Source organism: Microtus pennsylvanicus, chromosome 11 (assembly GCF_037038515.1).
Source record: "Microtus pennsylvanicus isolate mMicPen1 chromosome 11, mMicPen1.hap1, whole genome shotgun sequence".
NCBI classification, from domain to species: Eukaryota; Metazoa; Chordata; class Mammalia; order Rodentia; family Cricetidae; genus Microtus; species Microtus pennsylvanicus.
The window spans coordinates 20005524-20033191 of record NC_134589.1 but is presented as its reverse complement, the minus strand read 5'-3'; the positions used below and the strand labels follow the sequence as shown (position 1 = coordinate 20033191).

The window sequence follows — 27668 nt, the reverse complement described above, 5'->3', positions numbered from 1 at the left end:
GAGAGAGAGAGAGTTCATGCCAGAGACAAGTGTGGAGATCAGATGACCTTGCAGGATTTGGTTCTCTTCTTCCACCATGAGGGTCTGGGGACGTTGAACTCAGGTTATTAGACTTGGCCACAGGTGTCAGAACACATCAAGACATCTCACAGCTCCAAACAGGTCTCTCGGGGGGAGAATATCGAGACACTAAAAACAAGAGTGAAGTCGAAAGTAAAGACGTGAGTGAGAGGAACGCCCATGAGCATCTACCTGGGAATTTGAATGCCAAGCCAAGCCACCATGGTGATGACCGTGGGGCTGAGCAGTGCTCTCAGACAGCACCACCTGAAGGGCTGGCTGATATCACTTCTGAGTCCACAGCTACTGAGTCAGCAAGTCAGAAGCACAGCTGAGAACCCACATCTTTAGAGGTCCCAGGTACCAGGTATATGCCGGTAATTCCAGGACTTGGGAGACTGAGGTAGGAAAACGAGGAGTTTGAGGTCAGCCTGGCTCTACATGGAAAGACCCTGTTTCAGATATAAAAGCCGTATAATCTCTCAAAATGACTAACTCAAAAATATATCTACCAAGATCCATAGTTTTATTTAGAATATCATAAAGGGTGAGACTCTTAGGAGACTCTTAGGACAAAAGAAGTGGCTCTAAAATATTCAAATTCAAAAGTTTAGAGTTTAGACAAAAACAATGTATTTTAAACTCTAATCCTACTAGAGTTATAATATGAATTATAGTCATATTAGAAACCTAATAGCTAAGCAAAGCAATATTTCCCTTTTATGTTTCCTAGGGATTTATCCTGCAATAAAATACGCTATATTGAAAGAAGAACATTTGAGTCATTACCTTTTTTGAAGTATATGTAAGTTACAAATTTAACCCGTTCATATTTGAATTTTAATCACCTTTGTGATGTTTTGATATCTGACTTGTAACTTCACTAGTAGGCAATAAGCTAGACTCAAAAAAAGACAAGTATTGCATTTTTATTTGTTTGTTTGTTTTGGTGATAGGACAAGCCTGCTAAGCAAGTGTTCTGCCAATGACCTGCATTCCTAGATTTTATGTGTGTGTGCTAAAAATAGAAGCAGCACTATGCAGAGTGAGAAGGGAGTCTAGAAGGATGAAGAACAGAGAGGATACTGGGATAAAGAAAGCTAAAACATCACGTTTTTCTAAAGTGTGTGTGTGTGGTGTGTGTGTGTGTGTGTGTGTGTGTGTGTGGTGTGTGGTGTGTGTGTGTGTGTGTGTGTGTGTGTGTGTGTGAGCGTGTGTGTGTGTGTGTGTGTGTGTGAAAACAGGAAAGTAAGGCTGATGTAGGAGGGAGGACACCAGCAGAGTGGAGTGGAGAGCAGGGGAACAGAAAAGAGCAAAGTACAATGAGAGACAGTTATGTATATAAAATTGTCAAGATGAAATCCATTATTTAGTACAATAACTAAAACTTTACTGCAAGTGAAAAGTCATAGAAATTCTATGCCAAATCCTTTTAGTCTGTAATCAGGACGAATAAGAGAATTCTGCTGAGTCAGAGTGCGTAGTGACAGCGCCAGTTCTCTTTCAGTGCAAAGGTTCAGCCATGGCAATGGTGGGTAAGATACTGCCGTCAATGCCAGACACCATAGCTGTTCCTCAATATCCCCCAGCATATAGGACAAACCTGCATGTCAGAGATGCTAAAAACCCTCCCTTAGAGAAGCAGAAATCACTGACAAAAATGCTGAGCCTTAACTGTGGCTAATGTATTCCATATGTAAATACGTATGCTGAGCCTTTACTGTGGCTAATGTATTCCATATGTAAATAGGTATGCTGAGCATTTACTGTGGCTAATGTATTCCATATGTAAACATGTATGCTGAGCATTTACTGTGGCTAATGTATTCCATATGTAAACATGTATGCTGAGCATTTACTGTGGCTAATGTATTCCATATGTAAATATATATGCTGAGCATTTACTGTGGCTAATGTATTCCATATCTAAATACGAAAGTATAAATTATAAGCCAGTATCGTCCTCAGATTATTTTAGCAACTGGAGTAAGTATTGAATTTATGTTTAATTACATATAAATTAGAATCACCAGAAATGCAAATGTTCTAAAGAGTATCTTTTCATTGACTTATGTCTCTTTTTTTGCATTATTTTAGCAACCTTGGGTGCAATCTACTCACTGAACTGAGCTATGGAACATTTCAAGCATGGCATGGAATGCAGTTTTTACAGAAGCTGTAAGTGCAGTAGAATGTAAATACTTATTTGTGTGTTAAAACCCATGCAGATTCCCTAACTGTAAACCCTGTGTGAACTATGGGTAGTTTGTCCCATTCATTCTTTTCCAATGAGGACACTAAGGCACAGGAGGGCAGGAGACTTGTGTAAATTACAGGACACGATGAGCTTTCCTCATCCTGACCTTCAGCACGGGCACCACAAGTAACACCACGTGAGTAACACTGAGAGGTATCGTCATGGCGCCCTCGTGCTGTGGCTCTGATGTGTGATGTTGTTTTTGGAAACCCGCTTGTGAGTTTCACTCTGATTCCCTCTCCCATGCACAGTTCCCAGCTGCTTGAATGGATGCCACATAGAGGTGCAAAGAGCAAAGATTAACACCAACTCCTCCAGGGAGCAAAAGGTAGAGGTGCTTTCCTAGAAATGGAAGGCTGAAAATTTGCCTGAGGAATTCTCCCCTCCTTATCCAGAACATTATTTCTCAGGATGCATATGCCTCTGAAGTCATGCATTATCTGTGGGTAAGAGGCACCTTGGCAGCCTGGATAAGAGGGCATCTGCATCTGCATTAAGCTATATGGCTGAAAATATCCATAAAGAAAATTTGTTGCTCTATCCTGGCTCTATATAATACTTTTCTTCCTCAAGAAGAAAGTGAATTTTATTAGCTTTTATCTAAAAATCTGTGTTTGTCAGGCATTGTGCATATGCTTAAATACCAGCAGTTGCACTCAGGAAACAGAGGCAGGAGGATCATAAGTTGGAAGGAGTCTTGGACTAACAGTAGACTCGTGTCAAAAACAAAACAAAGCAAAAAATCCCACTTTGTTTGACATTCAGTGGCCAGGAGGGCATTATAAACTCAAGAGGGATTTTCTGCTCTGGATCTGAGTTTGGGCGGCTGTAACCTGTCTGGTAGGTCAGAAACCCAGATTCACAGTTGGTTCCCATGGGAGGACGGGTTTGTGGTGTGCCGGGGCTGGATGAACTGTTCTGTAAATGTTCCTTGTAGCAGTCTCCCCTCTGCAGAACGATTTGCTGACTCCTAACTTGGGGGAAAGGAACCAGAGGGTCTGGCGGGTTAGGAAAGACTCATGCAGGCGCATGGACTTGTTATCTCTAGTTTGTGTTCATCTTGGCAGAAAGGGAGTTTGCTTCCTTGTGATGAGATGAGCAGAGCTAACTGGTTTTGGACATTGATAGTCACATTGTGTTATCTGAATGGAACAATGGTACCTCTCAGAATTCAGTCACCATCACAGATTGGCTCAGTGAGGCAAGCATAGTGTGTGCTTGTAAGCCCAGCTGCTCAGATGCTGAGGAGGGAGGATGTCTTGAGCCCAGGAGTTCAAGGCTGACCTGGGAAGGATAGTGAGAACTCATTAAAAAAAAGAAAAACAACTTGACAACAATTGTTGGCAGAGGCTGCTTATTCATTTCCTGGCTGCCCAGACCCAAAATAACCACTCAGAAACTGTATTAATAAAAACACTGCTTGACCTATTAGCTTATTCATATTTCTAGCTAGGTCTTATATCTTAAATTAACCCACTTCTATTAATTTGTATCGCCATGTGGTTGTGGTCTACCAGTAAGGTTCCATCCACCGTCCAGTGTCTGTCTCCTGCAGTGGCTACATGGTGTCTCTTCGATTCCGCCTACTCTCTCTTTCTCTGCCTGCCCTGTTCTGTGCACCAATAGGCCCAAAGCAGCTTCGTTACTAACCAATGGCATTCACAGCATACGGAAGGGAATCCCACATCATACAAGGGGCACAACCCACCAAGTGTGTGTGGGAGTTTGATCCTTTGTTCGGATCCAACACTCAACTCTTTGTGATAGATAGGGAGTTTTCTTCAGGAAATATCCCACAGTAGGACACAAGCTTCTTGCATCTTTCCAAAGGCAAGTTGCCAAGGGAGAAACCAGGAATCCTGTGACATATAGCACACAGTTCCTGCAGTGTTTGTTAAGCTGAACTTCTGTCCTCCCTGCATTACAAAAGTCTGTACAAAGATCCCAGCCAAAGTAGTTTTGTCTAGGACTGAATGAAACCTAAGCCCAAGTGCCAAAGTCCTAGCAGCTTCTATATTAATAAACTCTGCTTGTTATTTTTATTTCCCATTAGATAACGGTCAGACCTCTCAAGATTCACCCCTGGTTTCAGGTACCTACTTGGATACAGCCTCCATGTTACTGACAAGCCCTGATGAAACATGTTAGCGGTACCTTCAGGGTCAGATGCTCTTGAATCTAAAATCCAGGTCAAAGACACACCAAAAGCTCATTAGTTAAGTGCCATTGTCTTATTGACTATAGGAATCATGCCTCTTTCATATGCAAAACGTTACAAAAAACCAATAGTGGTTGACAATCTATATGGTAAGTACACCCCCTCGCGACTTTAAAGTGCTTCTCCTTCATTTACCTACACAGGTCCAGACCAGTGGCTTGTTTTCAAACATTCTTTTAGTCACTTCATTGCTATTAATAATAAACTCCCTGAAGGATTTCACTAGAGAGAAGAGCTACACATTATTCAGCCTGAGCATATTCACGTGGTTGTAGGAAGAAGACCATTTATTGGTTCCCAGCTGCTCAGCCCCAGAATAATCACACAGAAACAATATTATTTAAATCACTGCTTGGCTCATTAGCTCTAGCTTCTTATTGGCTAACCCTTACATATTAATTTAACCCATCTTCACTAATCTGTGTATCACCATGTGGTAGTGGCTTACCAGCAAAGTTTTGGCATTTCTGACCCTGGCAGTAGCTCTATGTCTTCTCCTAGACTCCGCCTCCTTTCTCCCATTATTCAGTTTAGTTTTCCCTGCCTAGCTCTGTTCCCCTGTAGCTCTGCTATAGGCCCAAAGAAGTTCCTTTATTAAGCAATGACATTAGCAGCATACAGAGGGAAATCCTACATCACTGGGTAGTTTGTCTGCAGCCCATCAATGCTATTCCAATAGCTTAACCCTGAAAGGAAAATTCAAGTTTTATCCCTACTGAAGTGTCTACCCACTCTTAAAAATATCCATGCAGTAAATGGCCATAAATTGGGCCCAGTAATACTCTAGTGCTTCTTTCTAGCCCCCTAGCATTGATTTCCTATGGGAAACTATTCATGTCCAACAGTTTGCTTCTGGGGCTGGAGAGATGGCTTGGTGGTTCAAAATACATGTTGCTCTTTCAGAGGACCTGGGTTTGATTCCCAGTACCCACATCCTAGCTCACAACTGTCTGTAAACTCCAGTTCCAGGGGAACCAATGCGCTCTTCTGACTTCTGCATGTAGTGCACCTTCATACATGCAGACATAATACTCATACACATAAACTAGTAAGTCTAAAAAATTGAATATTTTTTTAAAAAGTTGCTCCTTTCAGGACACAATCCTCCCTTTGGTTTTCACAGTATCCTGGCAGCTGCTTCTTACATCAAAATGCAAAAACATTAAAGATGCAAAGAGCAACTCAAGCCTGTCCTTTGGGATGATTTAGGCAAGTTGTTTAATTTGTAACCATGCAGCAGTTCTGAAAGGGTCACATCAAACATTGTGATAGCTTTCCTCGCTCTGTGGCATCCTATTCTTCCCACTGGTGTGGGAAGGCACCCTCTCTTGCAATCCTAGTAATTCTCCCTCTGCCTATAACAAATTTTTGATGCCTACATTCATGAGAATTTTTTTTGTTCTAGGCACTATATAAAAAACTGAAACAAATGAAGTAGTGCCAAAAGAATTGGGCATGTGGTACATATTTAATCATGTTACTTTATTTTCACTCTTCCCAAAACTCTTGCAGTGAAACCATTAACAAGCAGCAGGACCACTAAGAGACTGTGTCTTCTGGGCAGCTTCACTCAGCTTGTTGTGCATTGTTCTCTTATCATGAAGTTGACTTCTACTTCTAATTGGACCTGTGGTGGTTTGAAGAAAATGCCCAGCAAAGGGAGTGGCACTATTAGGAGGGGTGGCTTTGTTGGAGGAGGTGTGGTCTTGTTAGAGAAAGTGTGTCACTGTGGAGGCGGGCTTTGAGGTCTCATGTCTGCTCAAGCCATGCCCAATGAGATAGTTCACTTCCTGTTGCCTGTAGATCAAGATGTAGAGCCCTCAGCTCCTTCTCCAGCACCATGTCTGCCTGCACGCTGCCAACTCCCACCATGATGATCTTGGACTAAACTGAAATATTGTAAACCACCCAATTAGTTTTCCTTTGTTAGAGCTGTCATGGTCCTGGTGTCTCTTCACAGTGATAGAAACCCTAACTAAGACTGGACCTATGAAGCAGAGAGCTGTGTTTCTTTCTAAGAAATTTGTGGGGGCTGGAGAGATGGCTCAGAGGTTAAGAGCATTGACTGCTCTTCCAAAGGTCCTGAGTTCAATTCCCACAACCACATGGTGGCTCACAACCATCTGCAATGGGGTCTGGTGCCCTCTTCTGGCCTGCAGGCATACACACAGACAAAATACTGTATACATAATAAATAAATAAATAAATAAATAAATAAATAAATAAATAAATATTTTTTAAGGAGATAAATTTGTGTACTTGTAGAGCTCCTGGGCATACTAGTATCTGTCATCCCCAGGGTTCCTACCTCTGGCCCGTTGTAGATACAAAGTCACTAGTGCTGAGTTACCTGCTCTGTCTAGGCCCCTTCTAGATGTCTTTGAATCCTACTCTACTTGATAAGGAAAATGCTACTAAAAGAATTCAGATTGCAGGCTCATCTTATTTACCTCTCTTCACTAGAAACTTACAGACCCAGAGTTTGAACCCAGATCCTGCTGGCTCAAGCCACCTTTGCCTGTTCTTCACGGCCATCTTCCTCATGGCAAGTTTAAGCATCGTGACTCTCAGCACTGTGATTAAGATTCCAGCTCAACATTCCTGATTTCTTGGAATCTACTTGTATAACACAGAATCCCACACTGAGGAGTTTCATATGGGGAGGCATGTTCTCAAGCTCATGGGCCTTGTAGATGAAGAAAAGAAAGGATTTTTTCTTTTTTCTCATACTTCATGCATGCTGGATCAGGGTCTGGGTCCCTCTGTTTATTTTCTTTGACCATCTTCTAAGGAACCTACTTTCCTTCCTGCCTGCCTGCCTGCATGCCTCTGGGATTCTAGTAATGGTGCTTTTGGAGGCAGCCTTAGTTTCCCCTTCTACATGTGCAGAACTCCAAGATCAGCCAGGGGTGAACTTCCTCCCATATTCTTGGGTTGTTTTCTATGGATGCTTAAGCATACGTACATGTGCCTGACTCTCCAAATTCCCAGGAGAGTGCTTGTGGCCTTCTGTTTCCCAAACTCTCATACGAGCATCTCAAAGTTCCTATGGACATTGTGTTCCTCTGCTTTCCCATCAGTTCTATTGCTTAGGCTCTTTGTTATCTCTACTGTCCTCACATAACTGCCTCATTTAAAACACTTGCCTGCAATCGTTTTCCAGAAGTATCTTCTGGGGAAGTTTCTAGAACTAGCAAATTCTTAGTCAGGTCAAATACAGACAAATCTAGTCTCACTAGGAGCCACCAATTCCTGGGGTCAAGGCTTTGCAGGAACTGCAGCTCCATTCTGTTCCTGCTAGTAGTGGGGCCGTGGGCTGTTTTGTAAGGTTACCATGGAGTTCAGATGAGGAATGATATAGGGCAAGTTAAAAATGATACAAATCTTAGTGTTCTTACAGAAATTGAGTTGGGGTTTTTTTAATTAATGATTCTGGAGTGCGATAAGTCTTTGGTTAAATTGCCACAGTTTGATAATTCATTGTTTTATGGGGGATGAACTCTGATGTCCTTACTCAACTGTTTTCATTAAGGTCAACATGTTGTCATAGTTTTTAATCTCTAAAGTCTCAGTGACAATGGCTAATTAAATGTTAATCTTGGGACATGATTAGGGAAAAGGAAAACAAGGAAACTATAACTCTTCTAGAAGCATTCACAAATGAGCACGAGGTTTACACAGTTAACTTCTAAGCCATGGTAATGCTTACATTAGTAATCCCAGCACATGGTAGGTGAGGTCAGGAGATCAGAGTAAAAAGGACATCCTGAGCTGTATAGTGAGTCCAATATTTAGTACTATTTAGTCATTCTTATAATTTATATTTCAACTGTTTAACCTTTGCTTGCTTAGTTTGCATATGCCATGGTGTAAGTGGAAGACAACTAGATTCAGTGACTGAAATATGGTTGTCAAGTTGGCAGTAATCCCCTACCTGCTAACTGCCATTTGCACCGACTGGCCAGTCCAGAAAATTGTGTTTTAAAAGTTCTCCAGAAAGAACGTAATCAAACGGCATGTGGTGGTGGTGGTGCACACCTTTAATCCCAGCACTTTGGAGGCAGAGAAAGGCGGATCTCTGTGAGTTCAAGGCCAGCCTAGTCTACAGTGGGAGTGCCAGGCAGCCAGAGCTACACAGAGAAACCCTGCCTTGAAAAACAAAGCAAAAAAGAATATGGTCAAAATATGTTGTATGAGCTAGAGTAGTGGCCGTAGCTCACGAATAACACACACCACCTGTGCATGAAGTCCTGGGTTCAATCACCACCACTGTCAAAAAATAAATAAAGGGGAAAGGCTATGGTTAGGTGTGGAGATGGCTCAGCAGGTAAAAACTCTTGCTTCACAAGCTGGATGACCTAAGTTTGGTTCCTGGAACCCAGCGGAAGGAGAAAACAGACTGACACATACATAGGCTTGCTCAGTCTGTGCTGATCAAGAGCACAGGAACAATATGTCATGGAGGCTGATTGTGACAGCAGTCTTCTGTTCCTCCTCCAAATCCAGGGAAATTGTCCTATTATTTTTCTTAGTGAACTAACTACAAAGCATTTTATATTTCTAAAAATTGACAAATACCTTGAATTATGGGTGACATTAAAAATAGCCTTTCCTTATAGCATGAATAATAAAAACACAGAGACAGATATTGGGGTTCAACCTGAAGATTAGAAAAACAAAGCAGCTAGCCACTGGCGCTTAGCTCCACCTCAGCATGAAATGGTGGTCCTGCCTCCGGGAATCCTCAGAATGAGCCTGAGCCTGAGCCTGAGCCTGAGACCTGTCTCCTCCCATCTTATATTCCTCTCTAGGGCTGGGATTAAAGGTGTGCACTACTACTGCCCGGCTTCTATGGCTAACTAGTGTAGCTATGGGATTAAAGGTGTGTGTCACCACTGCCTGGTCTGTAAGGCTGACCAGTGTGGCTATTTTACTCTTTGATCTTCAGGCAAGCTTTATTTATTAAAATACAAAGGAAATATCACTATGTTACCCATTTTTGTCTAAAACAAAAAGGCTATAATTAATATAAGAAAAACTATATACAGTAAGTACAATGATTCTATGCAATATGTACAGGCAATAAATACATCAACTGTAACAACAGGCGCCTTGTTGGTTCCTGGCCACTTAGCCCCAAAATAATCACATAGAAACTGTATTAATTAAATAACTGCTTGGCCTATTGGCTCTAGCTTCTTATTGGCTAACTCTTACATATTAATTTTAACCCATTTCTATTAATCTGTGTATCACCATGTGGCAGTGGCTTACTGGGTAAAATTTTGGCATCTGTCTCTGGCAAGGCTCCATGGCTTCTCTCTGACTCCGCCTCCTTTCTTCCAGCATTCAGTTTAGTTTTCCCCACCTAACTAAGTTTCATGTCAGGTGGCTCTTCTGACATGAAACAGAGATTTTGGATTTCACTTTAAAAAGCATGCTTGGGTTTAGGGAAGGAGAGCCACAGTCCAACTCCAAAGCCAACTTTAATCTTTAATTAGTCTGAGGTTATCAAAAGACTATTTTCATTATATTTCTAAAGAGAATAACAGAAATAAATATTTGGGAATATTCATAAAATTTTATCATGTTGGAAATGTGATATACCAATAGGTCAATTTACTCTTTTTTGAGACATTTTTTCTGGATGATTTGTCTTTGTTTCTCCAGATGTCTCATTTGTCCAGTGGTCTTCAGATTTCTTACCTGGATACCTTTATTTTCCTGAAAAGACAGGAACAAAACCCTTCTGCAACTCTAATTTTGGAGAGACTCCCTATTGGCAAGTTCAAGCTGATTAAATGAAAAGCATTTGACAGTTTTATAGGTTGGTGTAATGGCATAAACTAATGCAGACAGATTGTAAAAATATATAGACAGCTTTAATGGAGAAATAGACTTATAGAACCACCGTTCCTGTGGAGACCAGGAAAGCAGAAGCAAGCGCTGCGAGCACGCTCGCCAGATTTATAGGTAAACATTAGCCCAAGGCGAACACGCCCCCTAAGGGGTGGTACATATCCCTACATCTCCCCCTTTTGTCTAAATAAGACAGAACTAAACCAAATACAACTATATACAATAATAACAAATAATGAATATAACAAACAACATTGAGAACAAAAGTTTTGTTAAACATTCTATCTCAAGGAGTCTAAATAATGTAGAGAGTAACTACAATTATATAATCTTCAACTTCGTCAAAGATCTGAGAAGGGAATAAATATTACTTAACAAACGAGATATATCCAAAATGTGCAACAATTGACAAAGACAACTGACTACCTGGGCAATCACCCAAAGTCTCGTTTGCAATGTTGAGTCAACCAACTTTGGCTAAGGCCTAACATAACTGACATACCATTATTAAAGGCAAGGAACTTTTCAAAACTATCTTACCCTGTCTTGGCAGGATATGACAGTCCTGTTTTATCCATTGATGCATGCTCTGTATCTCTGTCAGTGGTTGAGGTATAGGCATTTCTTTGCCCAAAGGCCAGTTCTGCCAAAAAGAAAGGCTCCAGGTGGAGTGTCTTTGGTGCTCAACATTCTCTCAGGAATAGAGCAGTGTTGCCAGGAGCAATTGTGTCTCACTATCACGAAACTCTGAGTTAGATTAAAGGCCATTTTCTACAGTTCTTTGAAGAGGTCGAAGAATATCTATCTATACTGAGTATAATCTCTATATATCTAGAGAACCTAATTAGTCTAATTATAAATAACAAACTTAGATGACTATTATCTATATAATTCTCAATATCTATCTAACTTAAAGACTAAGACAATAAACAACTGTGTAACAAATGAGGATAATGACCTCCAAATATAAACACTGTACAAATATACATTGCAATATGGTAAATATATATCAATACACAAACATTATATAAGTATCTTAATCAGAGGTAGAAATGTACACTGCAATATGGTAAATATATACAATATATATATATCAATACAATACATGTCAATACATAAAAATATTTTAAACAGAGGTAGAAACATGCATGCATACAATAGTCAATATAATTTAACTTTGTATCAATATACAAGAATCAATACCAATATATTTGTCTAAAAGCAGTAACTCACAATTATAAATCTATTATCCCATCATTCCCCCTTTTTATCCAAAATGATCCCTGAGCTTATAAAATTCCTTTCCCAACTTCCAAACCCCTAAATGATGTCCCTAAATCCAGGGGCAAACTTTACTGGGAGAGGGGACGTCGTCCTCTAGAATTACTTCCAGCTGTTATGGGGGCGATGTTCTTTCTGGGAGATTCTGTGAAAGTAAAATGATGGTTAAATTTCAAGATCAATGTCTTTTAAAATTGCAAATAGTCTCTGAGTATTTTGTGGAGGTCTGGCCAGAATGTTGTACAAGATGTGCACCATTTCAGCTAACCAAGTTGGGATCATCTTGTGCAGCTGGTACCCAAAACAGGTCTTGTAGTAGCGCTATCAGTATCATGATGTCATATCAACCAGGTAGAGTTGTTGTTGTGGGGCCCCATCTTCTTCCTGGAAACTTCAAATGTCACTTTAGGAAAAACTCATTGTTCATTGTGAAAAACTTAAACATTAATCATATAGACATATATAGACATATATATATATATATTCAATGAAAGGCATGACAGATATAGTCAATGAAAAGTATGATAGATATGAAGAAAAGCAAAGATGTTTTCTAAACTTACATTTCTTTCTGTCCCATATCATGGCTCTTGACATGAGACAGAAACTCCAGAAACTCTGGGTTTTTCTCTTACTAACAGGCTTGGAATTAGAGAGGGACTGAGCCAGAGTCCAACTTCAAAACCAGCTCTACATATTTATAAAGAAATGTTTAATAAGACATATATACATAATTAATACTTACAAAATGTGTCCATCCATCAGTAATTAAATATTCAGGGTCCCTTAATTTCTTTGGAGATGAGTATTTTCCTGTGGAGATAAGAAAATAACCCTACCTCCAACCTATCTGTATTTCTTACCATCAGTATGCTCGCCATCCTTATGAAAGAATTGTTATTTATCTTTTCCAAGTGGCTTCTCTTCTTCAAACCGAACCTTTATTAATTTTGACGGTATCCACAATTTTTCCTCACCTGTGGAGATAAGAGGCAAAACCCCTTCCCCAATGTAGCACATCTCCTGGCTTCCATTGTGAGGTCAGCACATCCTTGAAAAAAACTGGTTGATTTAGTTCAGTAGACTTTTCCATTATCCAATGTCTTTCTGCAGCCGTTGTTCCCTTCTCATTAGCGTTGAGAAAATTCAAGGTTAACAAAGCATTATGTAACCTATTTCTGGGGGTGTTTTCCACCCCTTTCTGTTTGTTCAACATATCCTTTATAGTTCGATTTGATCTTTCTATGACTATGAATTATTAGATCAGGTGTTATCCCAATAGCTGGTCGTAGACTGGAAATGTCTCCTAACAGTCTTTGAAAGTCATTAAGAATCCGTAGGTGATCTCTCCTAATTTGTGCCTTTTGTGTCTTAATTTTTTGCAAACCTATTTTATAACCTAAATAATTAACAGAATCTTCCTTCTGAATCTTTTCAGGAGCAATTTGCAATCCCCATTTAGGTAAAAGTATCTTTATTTCTTCAAACAGTCTGTTCAAGGTATCCACGTTTGAATCGGATAACAAAATGTAATGGTATACTATAGATTTGGGAGATTTCTTGCATATTATTTGCAATGGTTGGTTCACAAAATATTGGCACAGGGAGGGGCTATTTAACATACCCTGGGGGAGGATGGCCCAGTGGTACCTCCTCGAAGGTTGAGAATTGTTATAAGTAGGCACTGTGAAGGTAAATTTTTCTCTATCCTCTTTTTGCAAAGGTATAGTGAAAAAAACAATCCTTTAAATCAATAACTATGAGAGGCCATCCTTTTGGTAATAAAGAGGGCAAAGGAATTCCAGATTGCAGAGGACCCATAGGTTGAATAACCTTGTTGATGGCCCTGAGATCTTTCACCATTCTCCATTTACCTGATTTTTCCTTGACCAAAAATACAGGAGAATTCCAGGGGCTGGTAGATTCTTCTATATGTCCAGCATCTAATTGTTCTTGCACCAGCTGTTCTAAAGCCTATAACTTTTCCTCAGCTAAAGGCCATTGCTTTTTTCCATATTGGTTTCTCAGTCAACCATTTTAGAGGCAAGGCTGTTGGTATCTCTGAAGGGACATCAATTGCTTGTTCTTGTACAGCCTGAATGGCCGGTTTTCTCTGTTTGTAATATCTTTTAATATTATTCTCAGAAATAGAGGCTCTAGAAGTAGCAGGAATGTTAATTTGGGTATTCCATTGTTGTAATGGGGCATGACACCATAAATTCATTGGCAATATTGGCTACACATGGCCTTAATTTTCCTATTATCCCTCTGGCCCTATACATTCAACCCATTTCATGCTCTGCCTTACTCGAGATAGGGTTCCAATTCCCAGGAGCTGAACATTTACATTCTGAAGAGGCCAATATGGATGCCAAGATTCTGGGGTAATGATACTTACATCAGCACCTGTGTCCAGTAGGCCAGTAATAAAAATGCCATTTACACACACTCTCAGTTTAGGTCTTTGATCATTTATAGAAGTTTGCCAAAACACATGTAACTCATCTTTCTGATCAGTATTGCTTGTAACAGTAGGCATGGGGCTTCTTAATTGTCCTGATGAGGCACGTTCTCTGTAGAAACTGGAAATGACTGAACCATGTTTGCCATGGGGGCCTGTTAGGCTCCCCTTCTCACGTTTACCGTCTGTATCAGGTTGCCTTGTCTATCTCTTGTAGACCTGCATTCATTCGTCCAATGTCTGCCTTTTCCACATAATCTACATAAACCTGAAGGCTGAGTCCTCCTATTTCTGTTATTTCTAGAAGATGCATTATTATTATTTCTGAAAATCCATTGTCTACAATTTTTTTTCATATGACCCATTTTGCCACAATTAAAACATTTGGTATTCTGGTGTCTCCTTTTACCATTGGAAATTGCTTCTTCTACCCATGCTTCAGTGCCATAATCAAATGTATCAACATTCAGTGTATGCAAGACCCATTCTTCCAAGGGCGCTGATCTGAGCTTTAAAGGCCCCAAAATCCTTTTGCATTCCACATTTGCATTTTCATAAGCCAAAGACTCAATCATTATACGTATTGCTTCTGGGTCAGATATCCCTATTTGTACAGCCTTAGTTAGTCTTTGTAAAAAGTCACTAAAGGGTTCTCTCTGACCCTGTTTAACTCTGACAAATGATTCCATTTTCTGTCCTGGGTTTTTTACCCTGTCCCAAGCCCTTAAGGCTGCTGTAGTACACATGGAGAGTGTGTTTTCATCCAAATTAGCTTGTTCCTGAGGGTTGGAAAAGAGCCCTTCACCGAGAATTTTATCTAGGGAAATGTCAATTCCCTTCGCTTTTTCCTGCTGTTCTAAAAGTCTAGCCTCTTGCCTGAATAAGCATTTCCATTTTAATTGCGTTCCACTTTCAAGTACCGCAGAGCTCAGCTGGAGCCAGTCCGAGGGGGTTGTTCTGCTTGTCGTGGCCCAAGATTTTAGCATCTCTTTAACAAAAGAGGCTTGCATCCCAAAAGTCATGACAGCCTGTTTAATTTCTTTGAGATCATTCATACGGACAGGCTCCCATGTATCTTCCTTGATGACCCTAGGGTTTCTGGAACCAATCACCTTCTCTGTTGTTATTACTGGAAAGGCAGGTAGAGCTGTAGGTAGAGCTTTGTGGAAATTATCCCAGAGAGATTTACCCACAGATGTAGTTAAAATTTGCTTTTCTACTCTTTGCTCTTTTCATCAGAATTTAGATTCCTCAATCTTTTCAATTCTATTCACCATTGCCTTCTGCAATGTCTGAATCTCCTGTCCAGATTTATGTTCCAAACCCTTCATTGAGGATTCTAAAGTATGAAGTTTGTCCATTAGAGATAACATCTCATCTTTGGACATAATTTTTATGGCATAAACCGTGCCTTCTTGTATTGACAATCTTTCCGCCAATCTGTCATAAGCTTTAGACAAAATCCGATTGTCACATTCAGCAGTTTTGATTCTCTCAGTTAATGTTTCAGTTCCTACAGAAAGGGACTGAAGTTTACGATCCAAATCAGCTGTTCCCTCTTCCATAGTAATGAATTTCTCCTTAATATCAGCCACTAATGTTTCAGTTCCTACAGAAAGGGAGTGAAGCTTACGATCCAAATCATCTGTTCCCTCTTCCATAGTAATGAATTTCTCCTTAACATCAGCCTGTAGCTTTTTTAAATTTTGCTCAGTTGATCGAGTCATGTTAAACAAAGATCTGTTCTCTTCCTGGAGAACTTCAAACTGATTCTTGAGAAGACTGTTGTCATTCTCAATTGTTTATAAGCGTTCAATCTCTGCCTTAAGAATCCTGGATTCGTCTCATAAAGAATTTATCATATTTCTATTATCAAACCATTTAGTGCAAATGTAAACTACGAATCCCAGAAGGATCCATAGATGTGGGTTGATAGACACCTCTCGTAAAATCTCCCACATGGTACAATTAAAAAACCTGTTAAATTCTTGAATAGTAACGTGTTCAGACATTTAATTTATAAAGGAAAAATTTTTTACCTGCAATGATCCGTTCCTGCCAGTGGTGGTCTCTGTGTTTTTGGAGCCTGTCCTTGAACTAGTTCTTGTAGACCAGGCTGGACTCGAACTCACAGAGATCCGCCTGTCTCTGCCTCCCGAGTGCTGGGATTAAAGGCATGCGCCACCACCGCCCGGCCAAGTCACTTTGTATCAGACCAAATCTGCCACTGTGGTGGCTTTTGTTGCAAAACTGCAGGTACTTGAGCTTCCGCTAATTCAGGCAGTGGGGTTCGGCTCCAAACTTAGCCAAGACAGGCAGGGAGGGGTTAATTGCTCTGGTGAGTATGGGGGGCAGAATGGGCCTGTGTGGCCGAGTGTGTCTCGGACTCGGCACTGGGGCCGAGTCACGAACTAAAAAACAGCACCCAGGAGCGTGCTGTGTTAGCTAGCAGGCTACGCGCTTGAGTCGGGGGCACAATAGCCCGACATTGGATGCCAAAATGTAACGGTGTAAACGAATGCAGACAGAATGTAAAAATATATATACAGCTTTAATGGAAAAATAGACTTACAGAACCACTGTTCCCGCGGAGACCAGGAAAGCAGAAGCAAGCACTGCGAGCATGCTCACCAGATTTATAGGTAAACATTAGCCCGAGGCGAACACGCCCCCTATGGGGCGGGACTTATCCCTACAGGTTGGTTCTGATTAAATGGCCATGGTGTTTGATGAATTATCAACTCTTCTAATTAAGAGATGTCTCTTGTTCGAAGTGAATCTTTATCAATTTTGATCGTATCTTTTCTTCTCCTGTTGAAAAAAAGCAAAACTCCTTCCCCAGTGTAACACATGTCCTGGTTTCCATTCTGATGTCAACATCTTTAAAGTATAACAGCTGATTTAATTCTGTAGTTTTTTTCCAGTGTCTCTCTGCAGCTGCTGTTCCTTTCTCAAAGTTAATAAAGCATCATTCCATCTATTTCTGGGGTTATTTATCATCCCTTTCTGTTTATTTAACATATCCTTTAGAGTTAGATTTGACCTTTCTATAACTGCCTGTCCTGTAGAATTGTGTGGCATGCCTGTAATATGCTTTATATTATAATAAGCAAAAAACTGTTCCATTTTCTTAAAGACATATGCTGGAGTATTATCTGTCTTTATTTGTGCAGGTATACCCATGATGGCTATAACTTCCAATAAATGTGTGATTATTGAATCAGTCTTTTCTGAACTCAAGGCAGAGTCCCATTGAAGACCTGAATAGGTATCAATGGTGTGATGTACATATTTTAGTTTTCCAAATTCTATACAATGAAACACATCCATCTGCCAGATTTCATTCCTTTGTGTACCCTTTGGGTTAATTCCTGCAGGTAGTGGTGTTTGGTTGTATAAAGAACAAGTAGGTTATTTCCTTATACTTTCCTTGACTTGTTGGCACATGATGGAAAAGTTTTTTTTACTGCCCATTCCTGACTATATCTTGGTAACTGAAAAAAACAATGAAATCAATTCTGTATCATCTGGTATAAATTCAGCTGTTTTAATATGTAAAACAACTCTTTCTGCATATGGCAAATCGGTAACTATGTTGTGAGGTTCTTTAAAATTCCTTAGTACCATGAGAATAGATTATAGTTTTGATTTTTGGAACAAATCATAGGGGCTTTGGTCCAATTTACTTAAATTTTCTGATTTGCAACCTGCCTTTTCTAATTTATTTGTATCAGTATAGAATGTAAGGGCTCCAGTTATTGGTGTGCCCCATACAATGTGAGAAAGGATCCAGCTAGTTCTCTTGAAAAGTTGAATTCTCTTACTTTCGTGATAGTTGTTGCTAATCTCATTTTTTCAAAAATACTACAAGTTCTTTGCCAGGGTTCACTTAATTCAAATAATTTGTCAATTTCATTAGTATTAAAAGGTACTATAATTTTTGCTGGGTCTATTCCTGTTAATGGACGAAGTGTTGTCATGAGGTTTATGTCCTGCCCAGTTCCAGCAATCATTAAGTCCCAGAGAAACACACAGAGGTCTATATTGATTGGCCCATTAGCTCAGGCTTCTTATTAACTCTTAATAACTTATATTAGCCCATTGTTCTTGTCTGTGTTAGCCACGTGGCTCAGTACCTTATTTGGCAGTCACATCTTGCTTGCTCTGTGGCTGGGTCACAACTACAGAATGCACTTCACTCTTCCCAGAATTCTCATTGCCCCACCCCTACTTCCAGCCTGGTTGTCCCACCTATACTTCCTGCCTGACTACTGGCCAATCAGCATTTACTTAAAATATAATTGACAGAATACAGACCATTGTCCCAAAGCACTCTCCCACCCATCTTTTTTTTAAAGGAACAAGAACTCTGAATCTAATACCCTTTGTTTAGCTTGTCTCCTGACCATTAGCCATAACAACTTGTAACCAACATTGTGAACAAATGAAAACATCCATAGTCCATTTTGGGGGGAATGTGGATGTAGTTTCCAGGCTACTTCCTGCTGTTTGGGGGCACTGATAATCTTCTGGGGACCTAAAGAAAATTTAGAATTATCACCAAGTCATGACTGGAGTATCCTGTGAGGTTTGATCATATCAGGCAGCAGTCTTGAATTTGTTTTTGATGAGAACTCAGACATCTGGGCCATCTGTTCCTACAGATATTTCTCAGGTGGTCTTCCTTGATCAAACCTGATTTTTTCTTAACTCAGAATAAATTCATAGCCTCTCATTTTCTATGGAAACAAAAGCAAAACCTCTTCTCCAAAGTAACATACCTTTTGACTTCAATTTTGAAGTAAAGGTATTTTCAAAATATTTATGTTTTATTAATCCAGCAGCATTTATAAACAATACCTTCTAGCAGCTATTGCTCCTTCCTCAGCAGTCAAACAATTCAAAGAGAACATAATAACATACAGTATCCAGACTCTCTGTGTATATTTCATCTTTATGTGGCTTTATTTTAACCTCTATTTTTTAATTTTTACTTTTAATTTTTGGCTTTTTGAGACAGGTTCTCTATGTGTCTTTTGCTGTTCTGGAACTCCCTCTATAGACCAGGCTGTCATTAAACTCACAGAAATCTGCCTTCCTCTGCCTCCCAAGTACTGGGATTAAAGGTGTGTGCCACCACACCTTGAACTCACAGAGATCTGTCTGACTCTGCCTACCAAGCATTGAGATTAAAGGTGTGTGCCACCATTCCTTGAACTCACAGAGGTCTGCCTGCCTCTGTCTTCCAAGTGTTGGGATTAAAGGTATGTTCCACCATTCCAGCTACTCTCTTTTTTTTTATTTTAAGAACTTTAACCTTTTTTTCTCTCTCCCAAGCCTGCATATATTTTTAACACACTGTAAAACATTTAGAGGTTTTCTTCATCTTTAAATCTCTCTTTACTGACCATGTGAGTCTTTAATTTGTTAAACAATATGGAAAGGATTAAAGCCATGGCTTTGATGGCTGGATCCAGCCCATTCCTTAGATTTCTGAGATTCCAGCCTCATGGTGGAGGTACCAGCTGTAGTCATGTTTATTGGCACAACTCTACGGCATTTTAAGGTCCTTGCCAGCAAGCAAGCTGTAGCACCCCAACAACAAATGGCACCCACATGGACAACTGAATCCACATAAAGCCTGAGAGAGCTTTGGAAGTAATTCTAGACAGAAAAGAATAAAGCATGGCTTATTGATAGCAGCACTTTCTCAGGTGGGCTCTGCTTGCTAGAGGCAAATGTGTCTCATTTAAAAGAGGCTTCCTGACTCAGCTTTAGCTGCAAAACCTTGCAGCTCTTTTAAGAGATCCTGTCACAAAACACTTAAATGGTGTTGATGAAAAGCTGACTGCATGCTCTTTGGTTTTCAGCCTTAGCAAGAAAAAAGCAGTGCCATTTTAAAATGTCAGCTTTCTAGGCCATCCTGCCATTGCAAACTCTGACTCTTTCAGGCAGAAGGTCCGACTACAGAGCATTTGAGTGTGGTTTGTGAGCACACTGTTGCAGCTTGCTTCCTGGCAGGGACCTTGATTTTTTTTTTTTTTTTTTTTGGTTTTTCGAGACAGGGTTTCTCTGTGGCTTTGGAGCCTATCCTGGAACTAGCTCTGTAGACCAGGCTGGTCTCGAACTCCCAGAGATCCGCCTGCCTCTGCCTCCCTAGTGCTGGGATTAAAGGCATGCGCCACCTTCGCCCTGCCTGGCAGGGACCTTGAAATGCCATAGAGTTGTGGCAATAAACATGGCTCCAGCTGGTACCTCCACCATGAGCCTGGAATCTCAGAAATAAGAAATGGGCTGGATCCAGCCATCAAAGCCATGGCTTTAATCATCTCCATATTGCTTAACAAATTAAAGACTCTTGTGGTCAGAAAAAGAGAGATATATACTGTAAAGATAGATTCAAAGACAAAAAAACCTCTAAATGGTTTACTGTGTTTAAAAATATATGTAGGCTTGAGAGAAAAAAAGGAAAAAGCTAGTAGTTGGGTGTGGTGGCATACACCTTTAATCCCAACACTTGGGAGGCAAGTTCAAGGTGTGGTGGCACTTGGTAGACAGAGGCAGGTGTATCTCTGTAAGTTCAAGGACAGCCTGATCTATAGAAAGAGTTCCAGGACATCCAAAGATACACAGAGAACCTGTCTCAAAAAGCCAAAAATTAAAAATAAAAGAAATAGAGGTTAAAATAAAGCCACATAAAGATGAAAAATATGCAGAAAGTTGGATACTATTTATTATTATGTTGTCTTTGAATTGCTTGACAGCTTAGGAAGGAGCAATAGCTGATAGAAGGTATTCGTTTATAAATGCTGCTGGATTAATAAAACAAATATTTTGAAAATACCTTTACTTCAAAATTGAAGTCAAAAGATATGTTACTTTGGAGAAGAGGTTTTGCTTTTGTTTCCACAGGAAATGAGAGGCTATGGATTTATTCTGAGTTAAGAAAAATCAAGTTTGATCAAGGAAGACCACTTGAGAAATATCTGGTAGGAACAGATGGCCCAGATGTCTGAGTTCTCATCAAAAACAAATTCAAGACTGCTGCCTGATATGATCAAACCTCACAGGATACTCCAGTCATGACTTGGTGATAATTCTAAATTTTCTTTAGGTCCCCAGAAGATTATCAGTGCCCCCAGACAGCAGGAAGTAGCCTGGAAAACTACATCCACGTTCCCAACAAATGGACTATGGAAATTTTCATTTGTTTACAACGTTGGTTACAAGTTGTTATGGCTAATGGTCAAGAGAAAAGCTAAACAAAGTGTATTAGATTCAGAATTCTTGTTCCTTTAAAAAGAAACAGATGATGAGGAGTGCTGGGCGACAATGGTTTATATCCTGTCCATTGTAGTTTGATAAAATACTGATTGGCCACTAGCCAGGCAGGAAGTATAGGCAGGACAACCAGACAGGAAGTAGAGGCAGGTCAATGAGAACAGGAGAATTCTGGGAAGAAGGAAGTCCTAGTCTGCAGTTGTGACCCAGCCACAGAAGAAGTAAGAAGTGACTGCCTCATTGAATAAGGTACTGAGCCATGTGGCTGACATGGACAAGAATAATGGGCTAATATAAGTATAAGAGCTAATAAGAAGTCTGGGCTACTAGGCCAATTGGTTTATAACTAATATAGACCTTTGTGTGATTTCTTTGGGAGTTAATGACTGCAGGACCTGGGCAGGACAGAAAACTCATTCAACAGCAAAGTCTCAATTTTTCTTTTAGAATTAGCTCAGAGACCTTTTCCAAATAAGTTTTTAATTTTTCACTCAGATTGTGTAGTAAAAAAAGGTCCATTCTAAAATAAAGTCTTCCCTTTGTATTAAAATTCCTGTAGGGGAATGTTTGTAGGGTAGTATGACCAGAATGCATTAAGATTCAGATCCATGCGAATCTTCTGGATTTCCTTCTGTAATTTCTCTTCACTAAAAGTCAATTCCCTCAGCTTCAGCTGATAATTCCCTGGGACTATTCTAGTCCTTGTCACTATCTAAGGTTTTGTTTGAATTAACATCAGGACCTATCCCAATAGTAGGCCGGAGATTGGAAATGTCTTCTAGCCATCTTTGGAATTCATTAAGAGTCTACAATCAATCTCTCCTAGTTTGCACCTTTTGAGGTCTAAGTTTTTGTAAACCTATTTTGTAGCCTAAATAATTAATAGAGTCTCCTCTTTGGATTTTTTAGTATCCAATTTGAATCAGGTAGTAAAATGTTGTCCATATAATAATAAACTATAGATTCAGGAAATTGACTTACAAAATATTGGAAGAGGGAGGGGCTATTTAACATTCTCTGTGGGAGAATCTTCCATTGATATCATTTAGCAGGCTGAGAATTATTAGTTGACAATGTGTAGGCAAATTTTTCTGTGTCTTGTAAAGTGTACCTTCTTTAAAGGCATTGTGAAGAAACAGTCTTTTAAATCAATAGCTATAAGAGGCCATCCTTTAGGAAATAGAAAAGGCAAAGGAATGCCAGAGTGTAGAGAGCCCATTGGCTGGATCACCTTATTAACATCTCTTAGATCTGTTACCATTCTCCATTTTCCAGATTTCTTTTTAACAATAAATACAGGAGAATTCCAAGGGCTGGTTGATTCTTCAATATGCTGAGTATCTAGTTGCTCCTGTACCAGCTGTTCTAAAGCCTGACCACAAGTTTAACATTTGCTTCACAAAAGGTGAATGCATGCCATATGAGACTATTTGCTTCCTTGAATGTCCTTAAATTTAACATTGGCACAGGAGTCCAATTAGCTGTAATAGAGCCTGTAAAGTTATTGGATATATTAAGGTTGGTTGTCTGAAAACCTTAGGCTGTTCCTTTCAATTCTTATAATGCAATGCTCACTTTCCTTGCTGCATAATGGTGGCACACACCTTTAATCCCAGCACTCAGGAGGCAGAGACAGAGGCAGGCAGATCACTGTGAGTTCAAGGCCAGCCTGGTCTATAGAGCAAGTTCCAGGACAGCCAGGACTGTTGCACAGAGAAACCCTGTCTTGAAAAAAAAAAATACCCAAAACAAAACAAAGCAAAAAGCCTTTCCTATAGGTTAAGGGCTTTATTACCCTTTTACTTGTTTGTTGGAGTTTTTTAAACCTAAAAGCTCTTTGGCATTTTTCCTTTATATCCCCCCTTTCCTCCGTTTTACTTTATTTTTTTCTATACTCGTGGATGGTTTCCAAGGGAAGGATATTCATGGATTCTAAGTATATTATACAATAATAATATATATAATAATATATACCTAGAAAGGATGTTATAGTTAAAAAAAATCATGATTTTTTAAAAATATAAATGTCCATGCCAAAGAAATTAATACAAACTTTTCAGGTAGTTTCAAGATGCTGCATTGTTTGTAACATAAATTCTATCGCATTTTTTCAGAATCCTCAGCCAGAACCCTCTGACAGTTGTTGAAGATCCCTACCTTTATAAGTTGCCAGCATTAAAATATTTGTGAGTATTGTAGCCGTCTCATGGTTCCTTAGATGAGTTCTAAGGAACTCATCTTTATTTCCATCGGGAGAGCATTTTGTCTTAAAATTTTTTAAAAAATCCCAATTTTAGTTTTAACTAATGTTTAAAAAAAATCATTGATTGCCCAGGAAAGGCAGTGCCTGCTTTTAATTCCAACACTTGGAAGGCAGACACAGGCAGATCTCTGTGAGTTACAGATCACCCGTGTGTGTGCATTGGGAGACACTGTCTCTTAAAAGAAAATGAAATAAAAGAAATAAGAGTAGGGCCTGACAAATAGAGGGTTTCCAGCGAGTCTGAGGACCTGAGTTCAAGGACTAGCTCGTGTTATTTGTCCTCTGACCTCCACAAATACATTGTTGATGGAGGAGGGTTATCTGTCTATGTATTACCTTCATTGGCAAATAAATAAAGAAAACTGCCTGGCCCATTAGCTCTAATCTCTTATTGGCTAGCTCTTACATATCAATTCAACCCATTTCTATTAATGTGTATTGCCATTTGACTGTGGCTTTGAGCAAGACGAGTCTAACCAGCGTCTCAGAGAGGAGAGCTATGGTGTCGGACTCACTGCCTTCTTCCTCCCAGCATTCTGTTCTGTCTTCCCTGCCTACCTATCTTCTGACCTAGGCCAAGCAGTTTTCTTTATTTATTAACCAATGAGAATAACACATAGACAGATAACCCTCCTCTGTCACACTGTGGCACATGTACACACACACACACACACACACACACACACACACACACACACATGAAAAAGGTAAATAAAGGATACAATGGGCAAGACATTCAGCTGAGGAGGAAAGTGTGTTGAAGAACATAGAGATGTATATGTAAACAATGTAGGAATATCTTCTCAGAAAGCACAGTCATAAGTGTATACTATTTTTCTTTCTTTTTTATTCTTCTCTTATATATTACATCCCAACCCCAGCTCTCTTCCCCAGTCTTTCCTCCCCACTTTCTTTCTCTCCCAGATCCACCCTACCTTTTAAATTAAAAAATATTTCAAGTGTGGCTCTTTTCCTTGTGAATGTCTAGGCAACCTGAATATGCAGTGCCCACATGTGGCAGAAGAGGGCGCCAGATGACTGGAGTTACAGACGATTGTGAGCCACATGTGGATGTGGAAATGGAACCCCAATCCTCCTGAAGAGCAAAATTCTTAATGGCTTAAGAGCCCCAGTGTATACTACTTTTACAAAGAGGAGCTATGTTTGATTTCCAGCAACCACACTGGGATGTTCACAATTGCCTGTAACTCCAGTTCCAGGGAATCTGACACCTCTGACTTCTGTGCACGTGCACACACACTTAAAAAAAAAATCAGTTTTTTTTTAAGAAGGAAAGGGGTTTGGAGAGATGGCTAAGTGGTTAAGAGGACTTACTACTCTTATAGAAGACCCAGGGTCAGTTCTCAGCACATACCAGGTGGCTCACAACCACCTGGAACTCGGTCCTTCTAGCTTCAACAGGCACCTGAACACATACGCATAAATAATAAGTAAATATTTTGTTTAAAAAAAAGTGAGAGGGGAGCTCTGTATGGTGGTGTGCCTTTAGTTCCAGCACTCGGGAGGCAGAAGCTGGTAGGTTGCTCAGAATTTGAGGCCACCCTGGTCTACATAGTGAGTTCAGGCCAGGCAGGGCTAACAAAGAGACCCTGCCTCAAAAATTAAAATACCCAGCTTCCTGTGTTTTTAATATAGATGTATATACTGACTGAAAGGACTTTAAATAAATGGGAATTGGGTGTTTAGAAATTAAAGTGAAAAGAAACTTGAGTGACAGCTGCAGTAGGGTGTGTGCAAGATCAAACTGAGAGTCAGACAGTGATGGAGACAGACTCTGTTCTATGCCGAGATCAAACTGAGAGTCAGACAGTGATGGAGACAGAGTCTGTTTTATGCCGGGATCAAACTGAGAGTCAGACAGTGATGGACACAGACTCTGTTCTATGCCGAGATCAAACTGAGAGTCAGACAGTGATGGAGACAGACTCTGTTCTATGCCGAGATCAAACTGAGAGTCAGACAGTGATGGACACAGACTCTGTTCTATGCCGGGATCAAACTGAGAGTCAGACAGTGATGGACACAGACTCTGTTCTATGCCGAGATCAAAATGAGAGTCAGACAGTGATGGACACAGACTCTGTTCTATGCAGGGATCAAAATGAGAGTCAGACAGTGATGGACACAGACTCTGTTCTATGCCGGGATCAAACTGAGAGTCAGACAGTGATGGACACAGACTCTGTTCTATGCCGAGATCAAAATGAGAGTCAGACAGTGATGGACACAGACTCTGTTCTATGCAGGGATCAAAATGAGAGTCAGACAGTGATGGACACAGACTCTGTTCTATGCAGGGATCAAACTGAGAGTCAGACAGTGATGAACACAGACTCTGTTCTATGCCGGGATCAAACTGAGAGTCAGACAGTGATGGACATAGACTCTGTTCTATGCCGGGATCAAACTGAGAGTCAGACAGTGATGGAGACAGACTGTGTTCTATGCCGAGATTATTGATTTAAGCAAATATTAAACCCGCTCTTTTTTTTCGAAAAGAGCTCTATGAAATAATCTTCAATGGCAATAGATTTTACGTTTAGTTATGTTTAACTGTATGTGTGTGTGTGCTAATATGCCCACATGTGTGGGAGAGGCCAAAAGAGGGTGGCAGCGGCTCTGGAGATGGAGTTCCTTGTGACTCTGAGCTGCCCAACGTGGGTGCTGGAGAGTGAATTCAGATCCTCTGCATGAGCAGTGCATGCTCTTAACCTCTGAGCCATCTCTCCAAGCCCAACAATAAATTCCTAAACCAGATACTTTTATAGGAAAACCAGAGCATAAGTGACCGCTTGTGATGAAAATGGTTCCTAATGAAATCTCTCTCCTTCAGAGACCTGGGGAAAACACATGTGCCAATGACAGCGCTTGAGAACATCCTCATGATGACCCTGGAGCTGGAGCATCTGTAAGGGTTACTTTCTTAGGATGAGTTTACTTACGTTTAAAAATGTTAATGTGTATATGTGTGAACGCATGTGTGTGCAGACATGCGTGTGTGTGCATGTGTGTGTGCATGCATGCATACATATGTGTGTACAGATGTGTTTGTGCACGAGTGAGTGCGTGCGTGTGTGTGTGCAGGCAGGAGTGTGAATATGGAAGGCAGAGGACAGCTTTCTGAGATGGCTCTCTTCTTACACTGTGGGTTCCAGGGATCAAAGTTGTTTGCATGACAGGGGACTTTCTGCTGAGCCTTCTTGTCAGCCCTAGCTTTCTTTATAATTTCTTGTATTTGAAATTCTTTTGAGATTTGCCTTATTTCTTGAGTCTGAGGTATTGAGATATAATGTTCATGCAATTAATTCAAATGCATAGTTTAGTGAAGCTTTCATAGTTAGTTCCCTAACCACTATTACAGAACTGATATAGACCATTTGTCCCCTCCCTAAGGATCCCTCCTGAATGTTTGTACCCTTCCCACCGCCAGCCCCTGTGATACACCAATCTTATTTCTAGCCCTATAGCTTTTCTTTCCCCTAGAACATCTCATAAATGACATCCCACAGTGGCCTTTTGGCCATCTTCTCTCACTGAGCATGATCTTTAGCGTATCTCACCAGCAGAGGACGAGAAAACATGATGTCTTTAAACAGTGTTCTTCTGGACTGGGGGTATAGCTCAGCGGGTAAAGTCAACCCTAGTGTGCATAATGCCCTGGGTTTGGACACAAACCAGCATCGTGGTGAATACTTGTCCTTCCGAATCAAGGCCATCCGCAACTACACTAGCAGTTCCTGGCCAGTCTGGGATACAAAAGAAGCTTGGCCGGGCAGTGGTGGCGCACACCTTTAATCACAGCACTTGGGAGGCAGAGGCAGGCGGATCTCTGTGAGTTCGAGACCAGCCTGGTCTACAAGAGCTAGTTCCAGGACAGGCTCCAAAACCACAGAGAAACCCTGTCTCGAAAAACCAAAAACCATTAAAAAAAAAAAAAAAACAAGCCTGCCTTCCTGCCTTCCTGCCT

At 40.3% G+C, this 27668-nt stretch overlaps 1 protein-coding gene across 3 annotated transcripts in view; it reads left to right on the top strand.

The window, feature by feature from the left end:
• The window catches only part of LOC142859966 (leucine-rich repeat-containing protein 37A-like), a 50423-nt gene that overhangs the window by 9445 nt on the left and 13310 nt on the right, over nucleotides 1-27668 (top strand). For all 3 annotated transcript variants that reach the window (XM_075990617.1, XM_075990618.1, XM_075990616.1), the window contains 4 exons: nucleotides 794-865; nucleotides 2158-2238; nucleotides 23532-23603; nucleotides 26535-26609. In XM_075990617.1, coding sequence (XP_075846732.1) covers nucleotides 794-865; nucleotides 2158-2238; nucleotides 23532-23603; nucleotides 26535-26609 — 300 coding nt within the window. The remainder of the gene's footprint in view (nucleotides 1-793; nucleotides 866-2157; nucleotides 2239-23531; nucleotides 23604-26534; nucleotides 26610-27668) is intronic.